Here is a 16,748-nt window from a genome sequence, read left to right as displayed (position 1 = left end):
CCTCAAAGACCTCACGAGAGCCGCAGAGTCGTTCACGTGTCCATATGCCACGTGCTCGGCACGTTATGCTCACACACCACCATTGTTGCCATTCTGGCATCTCTTGTCACTGACCGGAAGCACATCCTGGGCACTGTCTCAACTCTTCTGCGGGGGTGGGGGTGTGCCATCCCGGCAAGCCTTCAGCAGGGAAAAGGTAATCTTGATCTTAACCCTCAGGGAGCTCCCAATCTCAAAGACAAGAGACTTTCATTTAGGAAAAGCTAAGTGGGGCTCAGGAAGTGCCGTGGGGGGGGGGGGGGGGTGTGTGGGGAGGGGGGAAGCTCAGGGGAGGGAGAGGCCATGGACAGGGCGACCAGATAAAGTACAGAATGCCCAGTTATATTTGAATTTCAGATCAACAATAAATAATTTCTTAGTATAAGCATGTCTCATGCATACTTACACTAAAAATTTATTATGCCATATTAAAATATTGTTTGTCGAATACCTGAAATTCAAATCTACCTGTACTTTATTTGAGCAAATTTTAGCAACCTCAGTCAAGGAGGGCTTAGAGTGAATGAGGCAGAGCCGGGCCTCTGAGGCGGCACCTGGCAACTAGGGCCCCCTGGTCTCTTGTCCAGTTAAGCCTCAGGCAAGCTGTGGACTCTACCCAATTTCCCTGCAGTGGGCACCTGAGTGCTCATGACAGTGACATTATTTCAGGGATAACCTTGAATCTGGTCTTATTTATTAAAAAAACAAGGACAGTCATTTAGAACCTGTGGTATATGACTATCCCAAAGAGGGGTGGCATGACTGCACTCACTGACTGGACTGTGCGTGTTGAGGTGTTGTGGCACCTTCATTAGGAAGAGCTGATTCAGGGGGCGCCTGGGTGGCTCAGTGGGTTGGGCTTCTGACTCTTGATTTTGGCTCCAGGCATGACCTCGGGGTTGTGAGATCAAGCCCTGTGACAGGCTCCGCCCTGGGCGTGGAGCCTGCTTGAGGTTCTCTCTCCCTCTCCTCCTGTCCTTCCCCCACTCTCTCCCTCTCTTTAAAAAAAAAAAAAAGGAAGAGCTGGTTCAGGAGTCATAGAGAACCTGGTTAAATCCCAACACCCCCACTTACTAGTTGTGTGACCCTGGGCAAGCCTATCTACTGAACCTCAGTTTCCTTGTCTGGAAAATTGGATAGTAATCACAGCCCCTGATTTGGGGGAGTCCGTGAAACAAAAAAGGGAGAGAGCATAGTGCCCCCCACCCACACAGCAATGTGAGTGAAACTTGAAATCCCACAGAACTACACATCCGCAAAGACACAAAACTATGCACACAGATAATAAACCCCTAGGCCGCAGGCTACAACCCAACACAAAGCTATTGACACACCAAGAAACACGAGCAAACCCAGCCAGAGAGGGACACAGAATCCAGCTCCACTCTCCTCGACAGCTCCTGAGATCAGGGCAGGATTCCTACTAGAGGTGGCATGGCAAAGAAAAGACAATGGTACCCCATCCTGCAATTCAAACTCAATTGAAAATACAAATCATACAAAACTGTAATGTAAGTGTTCAGAAGTATAATAGAGTTTTGAATTTTTCCATGACAACATTTTGTTATTGAAGTAACAAAATCATTCCAAAAATTGTTTCTGGTTGCTGCATGCCCCTACTTGGCAGGTGCCCTGAGCACATGCTTTGGGGCTCCTAGCAGAGCAGGTCTGTCCTCTAGCTGTTGGAAGATAAGGACTCCTGCCTTTGCCCATTTCCACTGGAATGACCCTGCCTCTCCCTCACCTCTTTCTGGTAATTTCAGCTCCCAGCATCCCCCTTCCCCGGCCAGCAACACCCCCTCTCCCATCTCCTAGTTGTAGTCTTGGCTTAATCTCAAGTCAGCTAATAGGGCCTCAGACTGGACCTCAGCCATTAACTCCATGGTGACCTGGGGAGTTACTTCACAGCTCTGGACCCCAATTTCCCCATCTGCAAAATGGGGGAGAATATGTGTGCGCTCCTCATTCTGAGGACCTGGTGAGATGCTAGAGTGGGCAGAAGCTGGCCCCAGCCCTCAGGCCTCCTGACCCCCCACTGCATACTTCTCCCTACAGCCCCCAGATCTCTGTCTCTCCAGGCTAAGAGGTAGGCCCCAGGGACAGCTGGAATTCCTGGGGGTGGGGTGGGGTGGGGTGGGGTGGAGAAAGGGAACAGAGGGAGTGGAGAAGAAAGAACAACAGCAAATAAGAAAGTGCCTTTTGGAAAGCCAGCTCAGTTTGCGGGGGGAGGGGAGCCCCTCAGTTTGAGAAAAAAGCAGGGGATAAAGGCATAGCTGCCCCACTTTTTCCACCTTCCCCTTGAATGTGAGGTCCAGCCCTGCTGCCCTACACCCTTGGGGCCAGACTGACCCACGCCTTGCTTGGCCTGACAGATGTTCTCTCTGAGAGCTCAAACACGAAGCTCTGTCAAGTGTGAGACGTGCAGGGGGAGCTGTTCTACAGGAACCCTGTGCGTAGATCTGAAAGTTCCTTCCCTGAAGTGGACTGGTCTTCTGAACATAAGGACTCTGCAGAAAAACAGAGGCACCTTCTGCAGAGTGAAGGCGATTTTGGAAAGTGGGAGCCACTTCCAAGAGTTTCCCAGAGTGTTCCTTCCTGCAAAATAGAGAAACTTTCAACAAAATGGAGGCCTTTTTGATAAAAAGAATGCCCCTTCTGTAAAGGGAAGAAATTTCTAGAAAGTGGAGGAGACTTCTTCAAAATGGAGGGACATTCTGTAAAGCGAGGAGAGTTCTATAAAGACCTTTTTGTAAAACGGATGACCTGTCTGTAAATGAAGGACTCTCTGCCAAACAGAAGGCTCTTCTGTAAAATGGAGGAAGTCTCTTATAGAGTGGGGCCCCTTCTGTAAAGTGAAGGATGTTTCTGTAAAGTGTGTACTCTCATGTAAAGCGAGGACCTTTCTGTAAAATGGAACAGTACCAGCCATTAGGGAATGGTAGGGACTGGGGTAAACTGGAGACCACATGCCTCACCTGAAGTTCCTCCCTTCTATCTAATTGTCACTTTGCAGGAACAGGGCCCTGTGTTTTCGGATCTTCCAATATTTCAAGAGAATCAGAAATCCAGACTTTTATGTGAAACCCCCTAATTTTGAAAACAGTGAGTAGGTCAAACAATATTTGTGAGTCCAATTCAACTTGTGGGCCACCACTTTGGGGTATCCGAATTAGATGGTCCTTTAGGCCCCTTCCACCTCTGCCGGTTACCTCCTGCCCTATCTGACATGCTCTGGCCATTGGGTGGCAGCCTTGGAGGTCCCTTCTTCCACCCTCTGCTAGGGCCCAATCTTCTCTGGGCCCGAGCAGGCTCATGCAACACTTGTCAGCAGTTCCCTGAACTGGGATCCTTTGGTTCCACCTGGTCCAATTTACACTTTGCCCTGTGCAAGACCCTTGGAGAAGAGAGCAGGGCATTTCAAGAATCTCCAGAACTGTCTGGAACTCAAGGTGTTCACTTCTTAGTGGAGGATATAAAGTATGGGGGTTCAACTGTTTGTTAAGCACCTACTCTGGGTCAGGCTTTGTGTTGATGCTTTCCGGTATGGCATCCTCCTAACAACCCTGTGTACTATTAGCTCCATCTTATAGGCAAGAAAAGCGAGACACAGAGAAGCAAAATAACTTGTCTGAGGATACACAGTTAGAGCTGGGATGGGATCCCAAGCATGTCTGTGTCCAGAGTCACAGAGCACATCCTCAGCCAATGTTTGCTGAGTTGGGAAAGAAATGACATTTGGAGGGGGGAATGGGGTGACTTTCTAAAGGAGGCGGTTTTTGAGTTCAGCCATCCAGGATGGGGTATGTTTTTGTTGTTGTTATTGTTGTTTTTTGGTTTTAGGTGGACTGGGCATGGTCCTGCAGGCAAGGGAAGAAATTGAGCAAAGGTGGGAATACTAGGTGGGAAGGTGAAGAGTGTGTTTGAGGGCACAATGAACAGAGTCCTGGGTTTGTAAAAAAAAAAAAAAAAAAAAAAAAACATTCCAGAACAGGAGGAAGAGGGCAGGAAGGGCCAAAAGACAGGCAGGCACCCCTGCCCACACACACACCAACTACAACCACAACCAAGATACAGAACTCATAGGGGGCATACAGAGACAGACATGGGCACAGAAACACACACACACACGCACACGCACACGCACGAGATCTACATACAGAAACCCACATGCAGAAACATCTAGAAACTCCCAGGGGCTTAGACAGAACCAAGGTGACACACAAGCAGGCAAACAGGAACACACAACAAATACAGACCCAAAGACACACATAGACACACAGAGACATATACAGACACACACTCAAACATTCAGACAGACATACAGAAATAAGAACATTAAGATACACACAAAACAGACCCTTGGGGACAAAGACAGCCAGGCAGCCAGGCACATGTGCACACATGCACGTGCATGCACGCACACATGCGTGCGCTCACACACACACACAAACACGCGCGCGCGCTCGCACACACACACACACACCACACGGCCACATGGGAGCACAGGCAGCCCATCCCTCTTCCAGTTGCTGGACTGCTGTAAGGGCCTGGCCACCTCCTCCCTGTGTCTCTGGACCTGAGGCCAGAGAAGGATGGGGGTGGTTGCTCCACCCCCAGGAGGGGCTGGGGACTTCAGAGGACAGGAAGGGAAGGGAGTGGAGCTGCAGCTGGGAGCACTGGGGGCAGTAATTACCCAGTGCTGGGGCTGCCACGCTGGCTGGGATTTCCCTTCCTGTGAGGACAAAGCCACTAGGGGATGGCCCCTCTGACCCCTGCTGTGTGTGACCCCAGGGATCCCAAGATCCACCCATTTCCCTTCCCCTGTCACCAGAAGCCTGGTCAAATTTGAGAATTAGTAACACAGAGAGATCATGAGGGAAAAAGGCAGAGAGAGAGAAAAAGAGAGAGAGAGGCACTGGAACCAAGACAAGGAAGGAGAAGACCGGAAGGAAGACTGCGGAGAGCCCGACAGCTAGAGAGGGAAACGGTAAAGGGGGGGGCAAGTCAGAAGGGAGACAGGGACAGTGAGGGATGCAGGCTTAGAGAGGCAAATGTGAAGAAACAAAAAGGGCAGACCAAGGCAGACCACGGCCATTTGTTGAACATGGCTACAATGTGTCATGCTGAGTGCTGCGGGGGTTTTCTTTACCTGTGGCAAATTCTTAAGACAACACTAAGAGGTGGGCATGATAACCCCATTTTACAGATGTTAAAACTGAGGCTCAGGGAGGTGAAGAGACTTGCTCAAGGTCACGTGAAGCTAGAAAGTGCCAGAGCTGGGTCTGGGGTCGGGGGGTCGGGGGGTGCTCTCACCACTGCCTGACCCTGCCGGAGACTCAGGACCCAAACAGAGATCCCTGAAGGAATTCTCCAGAGAACAGAAGCAGTCAGTGAGGCCTGGAGACTGGAGCCCCTAAGAGATGCACAGCAAGAGAGACCCACACCTTCCCTGCCCTACTTCCTGCCGCCCCTGGGGCTGTGTCAACACCTGGAATGCATTAGGCAGGGAGGCCCTGCCTAGGGGAACTGGGAAGAAGCTCGGGCGGGGGAGCAGGGAAGGTGAAGGTGAAGGCAGAGGTAGAGGTGTGGGCAGCCGCTGCGCGCCCAGCAGGCCCAAGCGGAAGGGCCGCTATGCCAGCTGCAGCTCCCTGGGGCCAGCCTTGCCAGTCCTGCCTTGGCCACTTTCTACAGGCGCCTTCCCTCTGTGACTTAACCCCTTCCGTGCCCGGGCTACATACAAGAAGGCACCACAGACGGCTGGAGGCTGCCAGCGCCCCGAGGAGCCTCCCAATTCCCTCTGGGCCTCAGCCACACACCTGTGCCCCTCACCCTCCTGCCCTTAACTCTGGGGCCCAGGGGCGGGGGCACAGCCGATGCCTGCTGGGCACTGCCACCGGGATGCCCCATCCCCTGTCTTCGGGCTCCCTCAGACTCAGTGCGTCCCAAGCCACACCCAGCCCCTAGGGGCACCTCCTCCTGCCTTCCCCATCCCAAGAGGGGCACATCCAGCCCTGCAGTTCTCCAAGCCAGAGGCTGGGCTTTCTCCAGGTCTCCTCCCTCTCCCTCAACTCACACATCCAGCCAGACCCCAACCCCTAGCAGACCTGACTTTCGTAGCTTTAGAATCCATAAGCTCTGCCCCACTCTCCAGCTTCCTAACTGCTTTCCCTCTCATCCTCTCTACAAGGCGTTCTCCACACCACAACCAGCCTATGAAAACAGTCGGCTTCAATTCCTGTGGCCCTATGAAGGGCTCCCCCTCGCCTCCCGGGTGAACGCCAACCTTCTGAGCTTGGGGACAAGTAAGGCCCAGCTCAAGAACACTTCCCCGCCCCCACCCTCCAGCCACAATGGCCTCTTGTCTGTTCCTCGAAAGTGCTCTCTTCCGCCTGGGGCTTTGGCACATGTTGTTCCCGTGGCCTGAATTGCTTTTCCGCTTTGCCTTACCTCTGGACTCCCATTTATCCTTGGAGTCTCAAATCAAGTGTCCTCTTTTCCCTGCTTACGCCACTCCTCATATGTTCCTGCAGCATCTGTGCTCACAATTACTTGTCATGTAGATCTTCCCTGCTAGGAAGAAGCTCTGTCTTCTGCACAGGGCCACGCACGTAGTACCTCTTCAATAAACATTCGTTGAATAAAGAAATGCCCTTCTTCCTCCCCTTTCACTTTCCCTTATCTGCCAAGTATTTATTACCAAGTATTCATTGATGCCGTGTTATACACCAGACAAATGTGATGATCAGGTCCTAGGGTTATAAATGGGGAAACTAAGGCCCTGAGAGGGGAAAGGACCCCGGGGTGGTGTACAGTGCGCCAGTGGCAGAGCCAGGAGCACTGAGGTTCCTTCAGCTACTGTCCTGCATCCTTGTCTTCAGCTCTGTGTGGGTTTTGAAGCACCTTTTGGACATGCGATGCCTTCCAAGTCCAAGGAACTGGGTATTAGAACCCAGAGAGTCTGGACTTACTGCTCCAAGGATGTCTGCTCTCTCCAGAGGAGGGAACATAACTCTGCTGGGCTGGCCAATGGCAGACTGTGCTTCCTGCCCTCATTCCAGACAGGTCCTAGCCCCACCCAGCCAGGATCTGGCCAGCTCAACATCTGCCTAAGGCATTTAGCTAACTGGCCCCCAGAAAGCTGTGGTTGGAGTCTGTCTCAGACACAGCTGCCACTCACCCCTGAGGAGGCAGGTAGCTCCCACCAGGCCCTCCCACAGGGACAGAGGTACCTGAAAGGGCCGAGGAACGGGGTGCCAACCATCTGCAACTTGGAAGCTTCAATTCCTTTAGTCCTGTCTGGGGAAGTCCTTTTTCCAGCTATCCAGAGTCTTTTATGTTTTGTTGTGTTTGTTTGGAAGACCCCAGCTGACTGAACCAAATCTGGGTCTTTTCCCAGACATTCCCTCAGAATCTCAAACTGCTGCTCTCCAAAAATCCCCAGCAGAGCCCACCCCCGCCCCCTGTCATAAGCCCCCTCTTCTTCCCAAAAGCGACCTTCCTCTGTGACCTCTCAGGATGCCCTCAAAAGGGAGAACATTGAGGGAGCCACAGGAATTTCCTTTATCAGTGTTTGATTTGCTTTTCAGGAGTACTGCCTCAGTTCTTTGCAACAAGCCACTAGCCTGGGTATCTGTGAAATGGGTCTCAGCTTTATGCCAATGTGCTTTAAAACACTGCCCTCCCCCCTCAAGGCATTTCTAAGGCAAAGTTTCGGCAGGTAATGAATGACCCACCTGAGTGTGACTCTGCTGACCTCACTATCTATGTCTTCAGGGATGGGACTGGCCCCCAGAACTGCACACACTTCTCCCCATGAGCTGCTTTGTGATCCACGGTATGCATTGGTGGTGAGAATTCCCAAACATCTCTGGCCCAGTCCTCTCTCTTTTGAGCTTTCCAACCCTACATCGAGATGCCTGCTGGCCGCTTCCACCTGGATGTCCCCCAAGGCCTTTCAAACTCAATATCCTCCCTCAAACCTGCTCCTTCTCTTGCAGGTAGATGGCCCTAGCACCATCCACTGGGTCACTAGTTGGTTTCAGACAACAACCCAAACTCATCCTAGACTTTTCCTTCTTCTTGGCCTGTACATCCAAGCCACCACCAAGGCCTGTCCATGTTAGCCCCTAAATATCTCTCAGATCTTATTGTCCTTCCTATTGCCATCACTCTAACCCAAGCTATGATCACCCATCACTGGGATGACTATGACCCCCACCTGCCTGTCTCCCTGTTCCCATTCTTGCATCCCTACCATCCACTCTCCACATGTAGCTATGGGGATCTCCCAAACACCCACCTCTGAGCACATCATTCCCCTGCTTAATAAACCCTTCCATAGTTCCCCTTTGCCCTCAGGATAAAGTTCCTTTCTTAGCCTTATCCCTTAGGCCTCTCAATACCACTCCCAGTTCCCAGCATGCCTCAAGCCTCAGTGCCCTTGTTCCCACTGAAATTCTTTTTTTTTTTTTAAAGATTTTATTTATTTATTTGAGAGAGAAAGAATGAGACAGAGAGAGCATGAGAGGGGGGAGGGTCAGAGGGAGAAGCAGACTCCCCGCTGAGCGGGGAGTCCAATGCGGGACCCGATCCCAGGACTCCAGGATCATGACCTGAGCTGAAGGCAGTCGCTTAACCAACTGAGCCACCCAGGCGCCCCTCCCACTGAAATTCTTACCTGAACTGCCCTCCATGTTCCTCCTAGTTCTACAAACCCTGCTGACACCTCTTAGAGCCCTTGCTTTGGGCCAGGCCCTGTGGTGGGTGCTGCTGATGCCACAGTTTCCCCTGCCTGGAGTCCCAGAACTGCAATTGCTTTCCAACGTGAAGTGCCAAATGGCAGCCATTCACTAGAGCTAGGTATAGATGGTAAACTAAGGCAGCCGGTGTTTGTGCGTATATGAGTGAGGGGTTGACTCACTCCCTTTAGCTTAGATCCCCTGCCTTCCTTTGGGGTTGGGAGGCAGGGAGGTAGGCCCACATAGGGTCCTGAGGAGAGGGCCTCAGAGGGGAGGCCAATGCATCCTTCTGGCCCTAATCATGCTGATTCACCGTAGGACCATGAATAAACTGCCTCTCTGAGCCTCCACTACCCCAACTAAAAATCAGTTCCCACTCTAGGCTGTGTATCAGAATCACCTGGGAAGCTTTAAAAATAGATTCCTGGATTGCAACCCCAAGATTCTGGAGCTCTGAGGTGGAGTCTGGGAATAACATTTATTTTTTCAAAGTCATCAGGGGATTCTGATGTTCACCCAGTTTGGGAAACCCAGAACCAGATGGTGTCCAGGGCCCTTTCCAGCTCCCATTCTAACTCTTGGAGTCTCTGATGATGCCCTAGGCTCCAAATTAGAGGGAGCCAGCCCTATTGCTGCCCCCCTCAATTGGCTCAGTTCTCCCACTACCCATGAAAAGACTCTTACATCAGGTGCAACTATTTTGACTGAGACAGGCCCCAAGCTACTCCCCACCCAGCATCCAGAAGGATATTCTAGGTCTCAAAACTGAGGAATAGGGTAGGGTTTCCCTCAAATCTGTATGAGCAAACCTAGGCTCGGAACTCCTTTCCGACTCTCTCAAAGCCCTCTCTGGCATCTCTTTCCAGGTTTTATTAACCTGGAAAATGGGTATAAAAACAATTGCCCCCTCCCCGTACCAGAAATCAGGGTAACTCAAAGAGAAAGCACTTTGAAGAAATTGAAGGTTTTTCACATGGATAAGATTTAACTACAGTGGACCCTTGAACAACAGGGTATGAACTGCACAGGTCCACTTATATGTGGATTTTTTCAATAAATATAGTATAGTACCATAAATGTATTTCCTCTTCCTTATGATTTTCTTTCCTTTTTTTTAAGATTTATTTATTTATTTTAGACAGAGAGAGAGGGAGAGTGCGTGTGCAAGTGGGGGGAGGGGCAGAGGGAGAGAGAAAATCCCAAGCAGACTCTGCTGAGCACAGAGCCCAATGTGGGGCTCGATCTCACCACCCTGATATCATGACCTGAGTTGAAATCAAGAGTTAGACGCTTAACTGACTGAGCCTACCCAGGCGCCCCTTCTCTTCCTTATGATTTCTTAATAACACTTTCTTTTCTCTGGCTTACTTTAAGAATAAAGTATATAATACATATACAAAATGATTTGTTACTTGACTGTTTATGTTATTGGTAAGGATTCCAGTCAAAAGTAGGCTATTAGTAGTTATGTTTTGGGGGAGTCAAAAGTTATACACAGATTTTTTGACTGTGCAAGTAGGGGCATGGGGGCTCATAACCCTAACTCCCCCATTGTTCAAGGATCAACTGTATTATTTTTAAGAGCACCCCCCCCCCACCAGGATGGGTCACTGGCCCCCTACGGGTGGTGATTCAATAAAAGCCTCAGCAGTCTGAGGGAGGAAGTCGGCAGGCACACAGAAATCTTAACATGTGGACTAAAATGTTCAACCCTTTAATTGAGAGGACTCTCTTTCTCTCTCTCCCTCTTTCTGTCTCTGTCTCTGTTTCTCTCTCTCTCTCTCACACACATACACACACACACACACACCCTACAACCACCAACCCTGCCCTCTTTGGGCCAATTATAGGCGAGTCCTGTGGAGAGAGAAGCAAGTCACTTGTGCCTACCCCTGGGCCGGCTGGGCAGTGGGGGAGGCGGGCCTCTCACACCCCATGCTGCTGTGAATCACATGGCCCGGCGCCTGCTTTGCCAGGGCCTGAGTAATTCCTCCACCTCCTCTTCGGAAGGTTTTTCCCTTATTTTAAAAAAATTTCATTTTATTCTGCAGGTTTCTCACCAGTATCTCATAGACTTCTCGAGGCATTCTATAGATGGGGAAATCGAGGCTTAGAGAAGGGAAGTCACTCACCCAGGGTCACACGGTGAGTCACGTAGGAATGGTTGGTTGGGAAGCCAGGTCTTTCCCTAACACTCTTCTTATTCTTAATCCCCATCTTGGAGTATATATATATATAGACAGCCACCAATTACAGACACAGGGATTTGACTGGCAAAAAGGATCCTGGAAACTTTGTTTTGCTTTTTTGGGGAGGAGGGGAGTTCAGGCTGGGTATTGTGACTGGTAATGTGTAAGGACTGGGAGAGTGGGACGTGGGACAGCAACTCCGAATCACCGCCATGGGGGCGGCAGCGGTAGCAGCAGCAATCAGAGGCTAAGAGACCAGGGGTCGAGACGCTGCCCAGCTACTGACTCTCAGACCAAGAGCATCTAGAGGCCAGGAATTCCGTTGTCCTTCTTTTAGACAATAGTTCCTGAGGGCCTACTATGTGCTCACTCCATATCTGTTCAGGCATTTGTTCAACGAGGATTTATTGAGCACCTACTGTGTGCTAGGCACTGCCCTACTCACTGGGGATACAACAGTGAACAAAACAGATACAATCCCCTTGCCCTCACAGAGTTCACCTTCTAGTGGAGGAAGATGGCCAATAAACAAGTGGACACATACAATAAGATAATTTCAGACTGTACGAAGGGCAAGGACGGAAGCTGTGATGGAGACTCACAAGTGCCCCCCCCCCCAAAGTGGTCAGGGAGGGTCTCTTGGAGGAGGTGACATCTGAGCTGAGACCTGAAAGATGAAGAACAAGCCAGGTGGAGAGCAGGGGGAAGACCTGCCAGGCAGAGGGAAAAGCAGACGCAAAGACCCTGAGGTGGGAGTCCTTGTGGCATGTTTTGGGATTTGAAAGAAGGTGCTGTAGTAGGGGCAGCCAAGTAGCCTGCTCCATATAGTGTCTGTCAAGGGGTGTTTGGAAAGCTAGCAGGAGCGAATGCAGGGCAGGGCGTTAAAGGCCTCTTGTCAGCTGGATATCTCCAGCCCACACTGAAGGAGCCCCTGGAAACTCCCAGAGGTTCCATGACTAGCCCAAGGTCACAACAGCAGTAAGGGGCACATCTTGCCAGTGCTTTGTTTCACTACTGCTAACTGTGCTGGGCCACAGTCCCAGAGACCTATGGAGGCTGGGGATGTGAGCCCTGGGGGGGGGGGGCGGTCCCAGGCGCTCAACAGCTCTGTCAGTGTTCCAGTGGAAGGCAGACCAGAAATACACTGCTCTTTCTCTGTGGCTCCTGGGTTCAGGTCCACATGGGGATGTCCCCAGATGGGGGTGGCCCTGCTGGACTCCTCAGACACTCAGGTCTGTGCAGGGCAAATGCCTCTCCAGGCAGTAGTCTGTGGCCCCAGCCTGACCCAGAGCTGCTCCACCTCTGCGAATCCAAGTTCGAGCATCCTGATTTCTCTTTACAACCATCCTTGCAGCCCTGCAGCTCTACAGCTCTGCTACAACTGACTTTGCCCCCCACCCCTTCTGCTGTCTCCCTACTTATCAGCCCTTCCAGCCCTCCCCTCCAGCTTGACCCCCAAGGCCCACCTCCTCCACCTATCTCGCTCATCAGCACCTTCTACTCCCTCCTTCCCTGGTCCTCCCGCCACACACACCTTGGCAAAACCCCAACCTGGATCAATCCACCATCTCTCTCTCTTTTTTTTTCCACTCATACTCCAGAGCTGCTGAACAGTACAGGAGAAAATCACATAAGCAGAAGGCTTGGCATGGTCTCCAACCTCAGTTTGGGGAAAGAGAAAGACCACAGACTTTGGACTCAAATGCATCTGGTTTTGAATCCTGGCTCCATTCTAGCTGTGGGACGTTGGGCAAGTTACTTAACTTCTCTGGGCTTCAGTTTCCTACCCTACAAAATGGGGCTAATGATACCTACTTCACAGGAAGCTCCTGAAGATGATATGAGAGCCCATACAAAGCACCCAGCCCAGTGCCTGGCACAATGTAGGCGCTTGGCAAATGGGAGACTCCTTTTCTCCTATTCTCCCAAACTCCGTTCCCCCAACCAAATTCCCCTTACTGCCTTGCAATTCTGACCGTTTTTCTTGGAGTGCTCCTTCTCCCATTAGTCTCAGCAGATAGACAAGAAGGGGGTGGGAAGGGTTGAGGGGGCAAGGGGACAGAGAGAGGAGACCGTGGACAGAGGTTGAAAGGACTGGACGGAAGAGGAGCGACGGAAGGGGGTGGGGGTTGAGAAGACTCGAAGGGCCAGGGTGAGCGGGCCGGCTCCGAGGTGGGGCTTAGAGGGCCCGAGAACAAGAACCCGCTCCCAGTACCAGGCCCGTGGCCCAGGCTCCCATGCTCTCTGGATCACTCACCAGGCCGGGGCTGAGAGCCCTCTAGGTGGTAGGAGAAGCGCAGGGCCCGGTGGTGCTGTGGACTGGGGCCGCAGGGTAAGACCCGGGGGCCTGGAGCAGCGCCCAGGCTGGCGTCCGAGGGTCCGGCAAACTGGGGATCCAGGGGGCCGCTGAGAGCGGAGCTTGAGCCCCTAAGCACTGGCAGTCCCGGCTCGGAGGCCCCAGGGTCCGTGTCGGCACTGACCGGTGGAGCGGCGCCGGAGGCGTTCGTGGTTGGGTGTTCGGGCTCGGAAGGCCCGGCGCCCCCCGGGGCTCGGTGGCCATGCATGGTCCGGGCCTGGGCGCGGGGCCCGGGCTCCCCGCTTGGCTCCAGCTCCTGGGGCGGAGGCGCGGGCGGAGGAGGCCCGGCGCCCGGCAGAGCAGCGGCCTCAGGCTCGGGGGGCGGGGCTGCGGGCTCAGCCCCACTGCGGAGATTCAAGCCCCCGGCCCGGGCCCGGGCCAGCAGCCGTGGCAGCAGTGGCAGTACCAGCAGCAGCCGCAGCCACCGCCGCTGCCGTGCCAGGCATCGCCAGCCCGGGCCCTGCGCGGGGATTGGGCTCGGCGGGGCCGGGGGCCCGCTGAGGAGCGCTGTCTATGCGGCAGCGGCTGGGTGAGGGTCGGGGGGCTGCGCTCGGCGCGGGCTCCCTCTTAGGAGGCGAGCCACTTCCGTGGCCCCGGGGCGAGCGGTCGGTCTGTTCGGTGTGCGGGGTCTCTTTCTCCCCGAATGGGAATCGATCTGGGCTCTCCTGACTGGTCGGAAAGGGTTCTTCCTCCCGCCGCAGCGGAGGCTGGGGGGCGGAGGGGAGGGGAAGGCAGGGCAGGGGAGGGAGGGAGGAGAGGATGGCGCTGGCGGGGGGCGCGCGTGTGCGTCGCGCGCTTGGGCTGCGGGGCTCGCCCTCAGCCAATCCCTCTGGACGATGCTTCAGCCGCGGGGGCAGGGTAACAGCTTCGGCCTAGGTCTCCGCGGCGGCGGGCAGGAAGGAGACGGGGAAGGGGGGTGGGGAGGCGGGAGCCGTCGCTGAGGCAGCCGCAGCCACAGCGGCGCTGGGACCCAGTTACCCGGGCCCCGCCCCCTCGCCCGGGATTTGCGCTTGGCCACGCCCCCTGGCTCGGACCCGCCTCGCTTCTCGCTGCGACCGCCCTCAAAGGCCCTCCTCCCCCTTAAACATTCCCCTCGGCCTTCGTTCCCCATCCCTCTGTGGTCCCACACAGGCAAGTCTCTGGGCTCAAACCCCCTAATGTGCCTTTCTGTCCCTCTCTCAGGTCTTCCTCTGTCTGCTCGTCCTTCAGTCTCTTCCAGAAACCTTTCCACAGGTTCCAGAGTCTCCCTAGTGCTTGGCTCATAGAGGACTTGTCTTTGATACACTTCACTCTGCTCAGACCAGACCTTATGGTCCTTAACTTCGCCACTCTCTTGCCAAAAGCCTCAGTTCTCAGGATTGTTGCATCCGCCTGGCAACATCCCAACCTTGGATCAGTCCAACTGTCCGCTTTTTCCATGCCTGCGCAAAGGCAGCTAAACAGTGCTGGAGAAAACCGTTCAGTCTCACAGATTTGTGCCACTATAAACTCATGGTCCCCATCATCTATGAGGCCCTCAATACTGACCCGCAACTTTACTGTGTCCCTCGGCTGCTCTTTCCCCCATGCTCCACAGCAGCCCTTTCAAACCTCCCTTCTCCTCAAACCCCCAACTTTTCCATCTGCCCCCAAGCCTCAGCAGATGACCCGACCAGGTCCTACTTCACAGAGTAAACAGAAGTCACTGAAAGGAAGTTCTGGACTTCTTGCTACCAAACCTACAGAGTCCTTGTCCCTTCCCATCATCATCTAAACATATTCAGGTTGGTCTCTTCCATCTGAAAACAAGTAAACAATTGCTGAAAAGCCTCCCTCTCCAACCACCACCTTCTCCTCTCTGTAAGCTTCTCAAAAGAGTTGCCTACACTTAACTCTCTTCATTTTCCCACTTCTCATTTATCTTTCAACCCACTCCAGTCTGCCTCCACTACTTGCCTAATACTGCTCTCTCATCAAGGTCTGCCATGGCCTAGCTCACAAAATCTAATAGAATCTTTTCAGAGGTTATCCTACTTGACTTCTTGGTAGTATCTGGCACTTGTGATCACTCCCTCCTCCTTAAACCACTTCCATGACACCACACTCCCATTTTTTCTTCTACTGCTTTGTTTATTTATTTTTTTAAATTTTATCTTATTCTGTTATGTTAGTCACCATACAATACATCATTAGTTTTTGATGTAGTGATCCACGATTCATTGTTCTCGTATAACACCCAGTGCTCCATGCAGTATATGCCCTCCTTAATACCCATCACCGGGCTAACCCATCCTCCTACCCCCCTCCCCTCTAACACTCTCAGTTTGTTTCCCAGAGTCCATAGTCTCTCATGGTTCATCTCTCCCTCTGATTTCCCCACCTTCCTTTTTCCCTTCCTTCTCCTAATGTCCTCCATGCTATTCCTTATGTTCCACAAATAAGTGAAACCATATGATAATTGACTTTCTCTGCTTGACTTACTTCACTTAGCATAATCTCCTCCAGTCCCATCCATGTTGACGTAAAAGTTGGGTATTCATCCTTTCTGATGGCTGAGTAATATTCCATTGTATATATGGACCACATCTTCTTTATCCATTCATCTGTTGGAGGGCATCTCGGCTCTTTTCACAGTTTGGCTATTGTGGACATTGCTGCTATGAACACTGGGGTGCATATGGCCCTTCTTTTCACTACATCTGTGTCTTTGGGGTAAATACCCAACTACCGCCTTGTTTAAATTCCTCGTTACTTTCCAGGCTCCTCTTTGTCTAACCCTTAAATGGCAGTGCTCCTTAGGGATTTGGCCTGAGCTCTCTCCTCTTTCTATGCTCTTTCCTTCAATTATTACATTCGCTCCCTTGGCTTCAATTATCATCTCTTTGCTGATGACTCCCATATTGATACCTCAAGTCCAGATATTTCTCCTGACCCATGCATTCAACTGGTTATTAGATAGCTCTACCTGAGCACTCCAGAAGCACCTAAAACCTCAGTTTTTTACCACCTCAAGGCATCCTCCTCCCAGCCTGTTTGTCCTTCTTTGTACATTACTTTTGTGAATGACCCCAAAGCAGAAACCTGAGTTATACCCCGACTCTTCTCTCTCCTCCACCCCCATGCAATCACCAAATCTTGTCGTGTTTACTTCTCAAATATCTCCCATATTTATTTATGCAGTCTCTTCATTTCTGCTGACATGAACCTAGTATAGGCCAGCACCACATCTAAACTGGTATACTGTCACAGCCTCCCTGTTTCAGTCTTACTCCCTGGAATCCCTTCTCTCCATTGTAGGCGGTGTGATTTTTTCAAAAGGTAAATCAACTCATATCCCTCTCATATTTAGAACCCTTCAATGAGTCCCCACGGGCTCAAAAGGAAACCTACCTTCTTCAACAAGGAAGATTAAGCTGCACCCTTGATGATTTATTTGATGCCGGCAGC

General features: G+C 52.1%; 1 protein-coding gene across 2 annotated transcripts in view; it reads right to left on the bottom strand.

The window, feature by feature from the left end:
* The window catches only part of FGD1 (FYVE, RhoGEF and PH domain containing 1), a 40,456-nt gene extending 26,419 nt beyond the window's left edge, over positions 1-14,037 (bottom strand). For both annotated transcript variants that reach the window (XM_032398195.1, XM_032398196.1), the window contains exon 1: positions 13,224-14,037. In XM_032398195.1, the coding sequence (XP_032254086.1) occupies positions 13,224-13,530 (307 nt within the window). In that variant the 5' untranslated portion in view covers positions 13,531-14,037. The remainder of the gene's footprint in view (positions 1-13,223) is intronic.
* Between the last annotated feature and the right edge of the window lie 2,711 nt (positions 14,038-16,748).

The sequence above is a fragment of the Phoca vitulina genome, unplaced genomic scaffold (genome assembly GCF_004348235.1).
Source record: "Phoca vitulina isolate PV1807 unplaced genomic scaffold, GSC_HSeal_1.0 scaffold111, whole genome shotgun sequence".
In the NCBI taxonomy this organism is placed as follows: Eukaryota; Metazoa; Chordata; class Mammalia; order Carnivora; family Phocidae; genus Phoca; species Phoca vitulina.
This window is presented reverse-complemented; position numbering and strand designations above follow the sequence as displayed.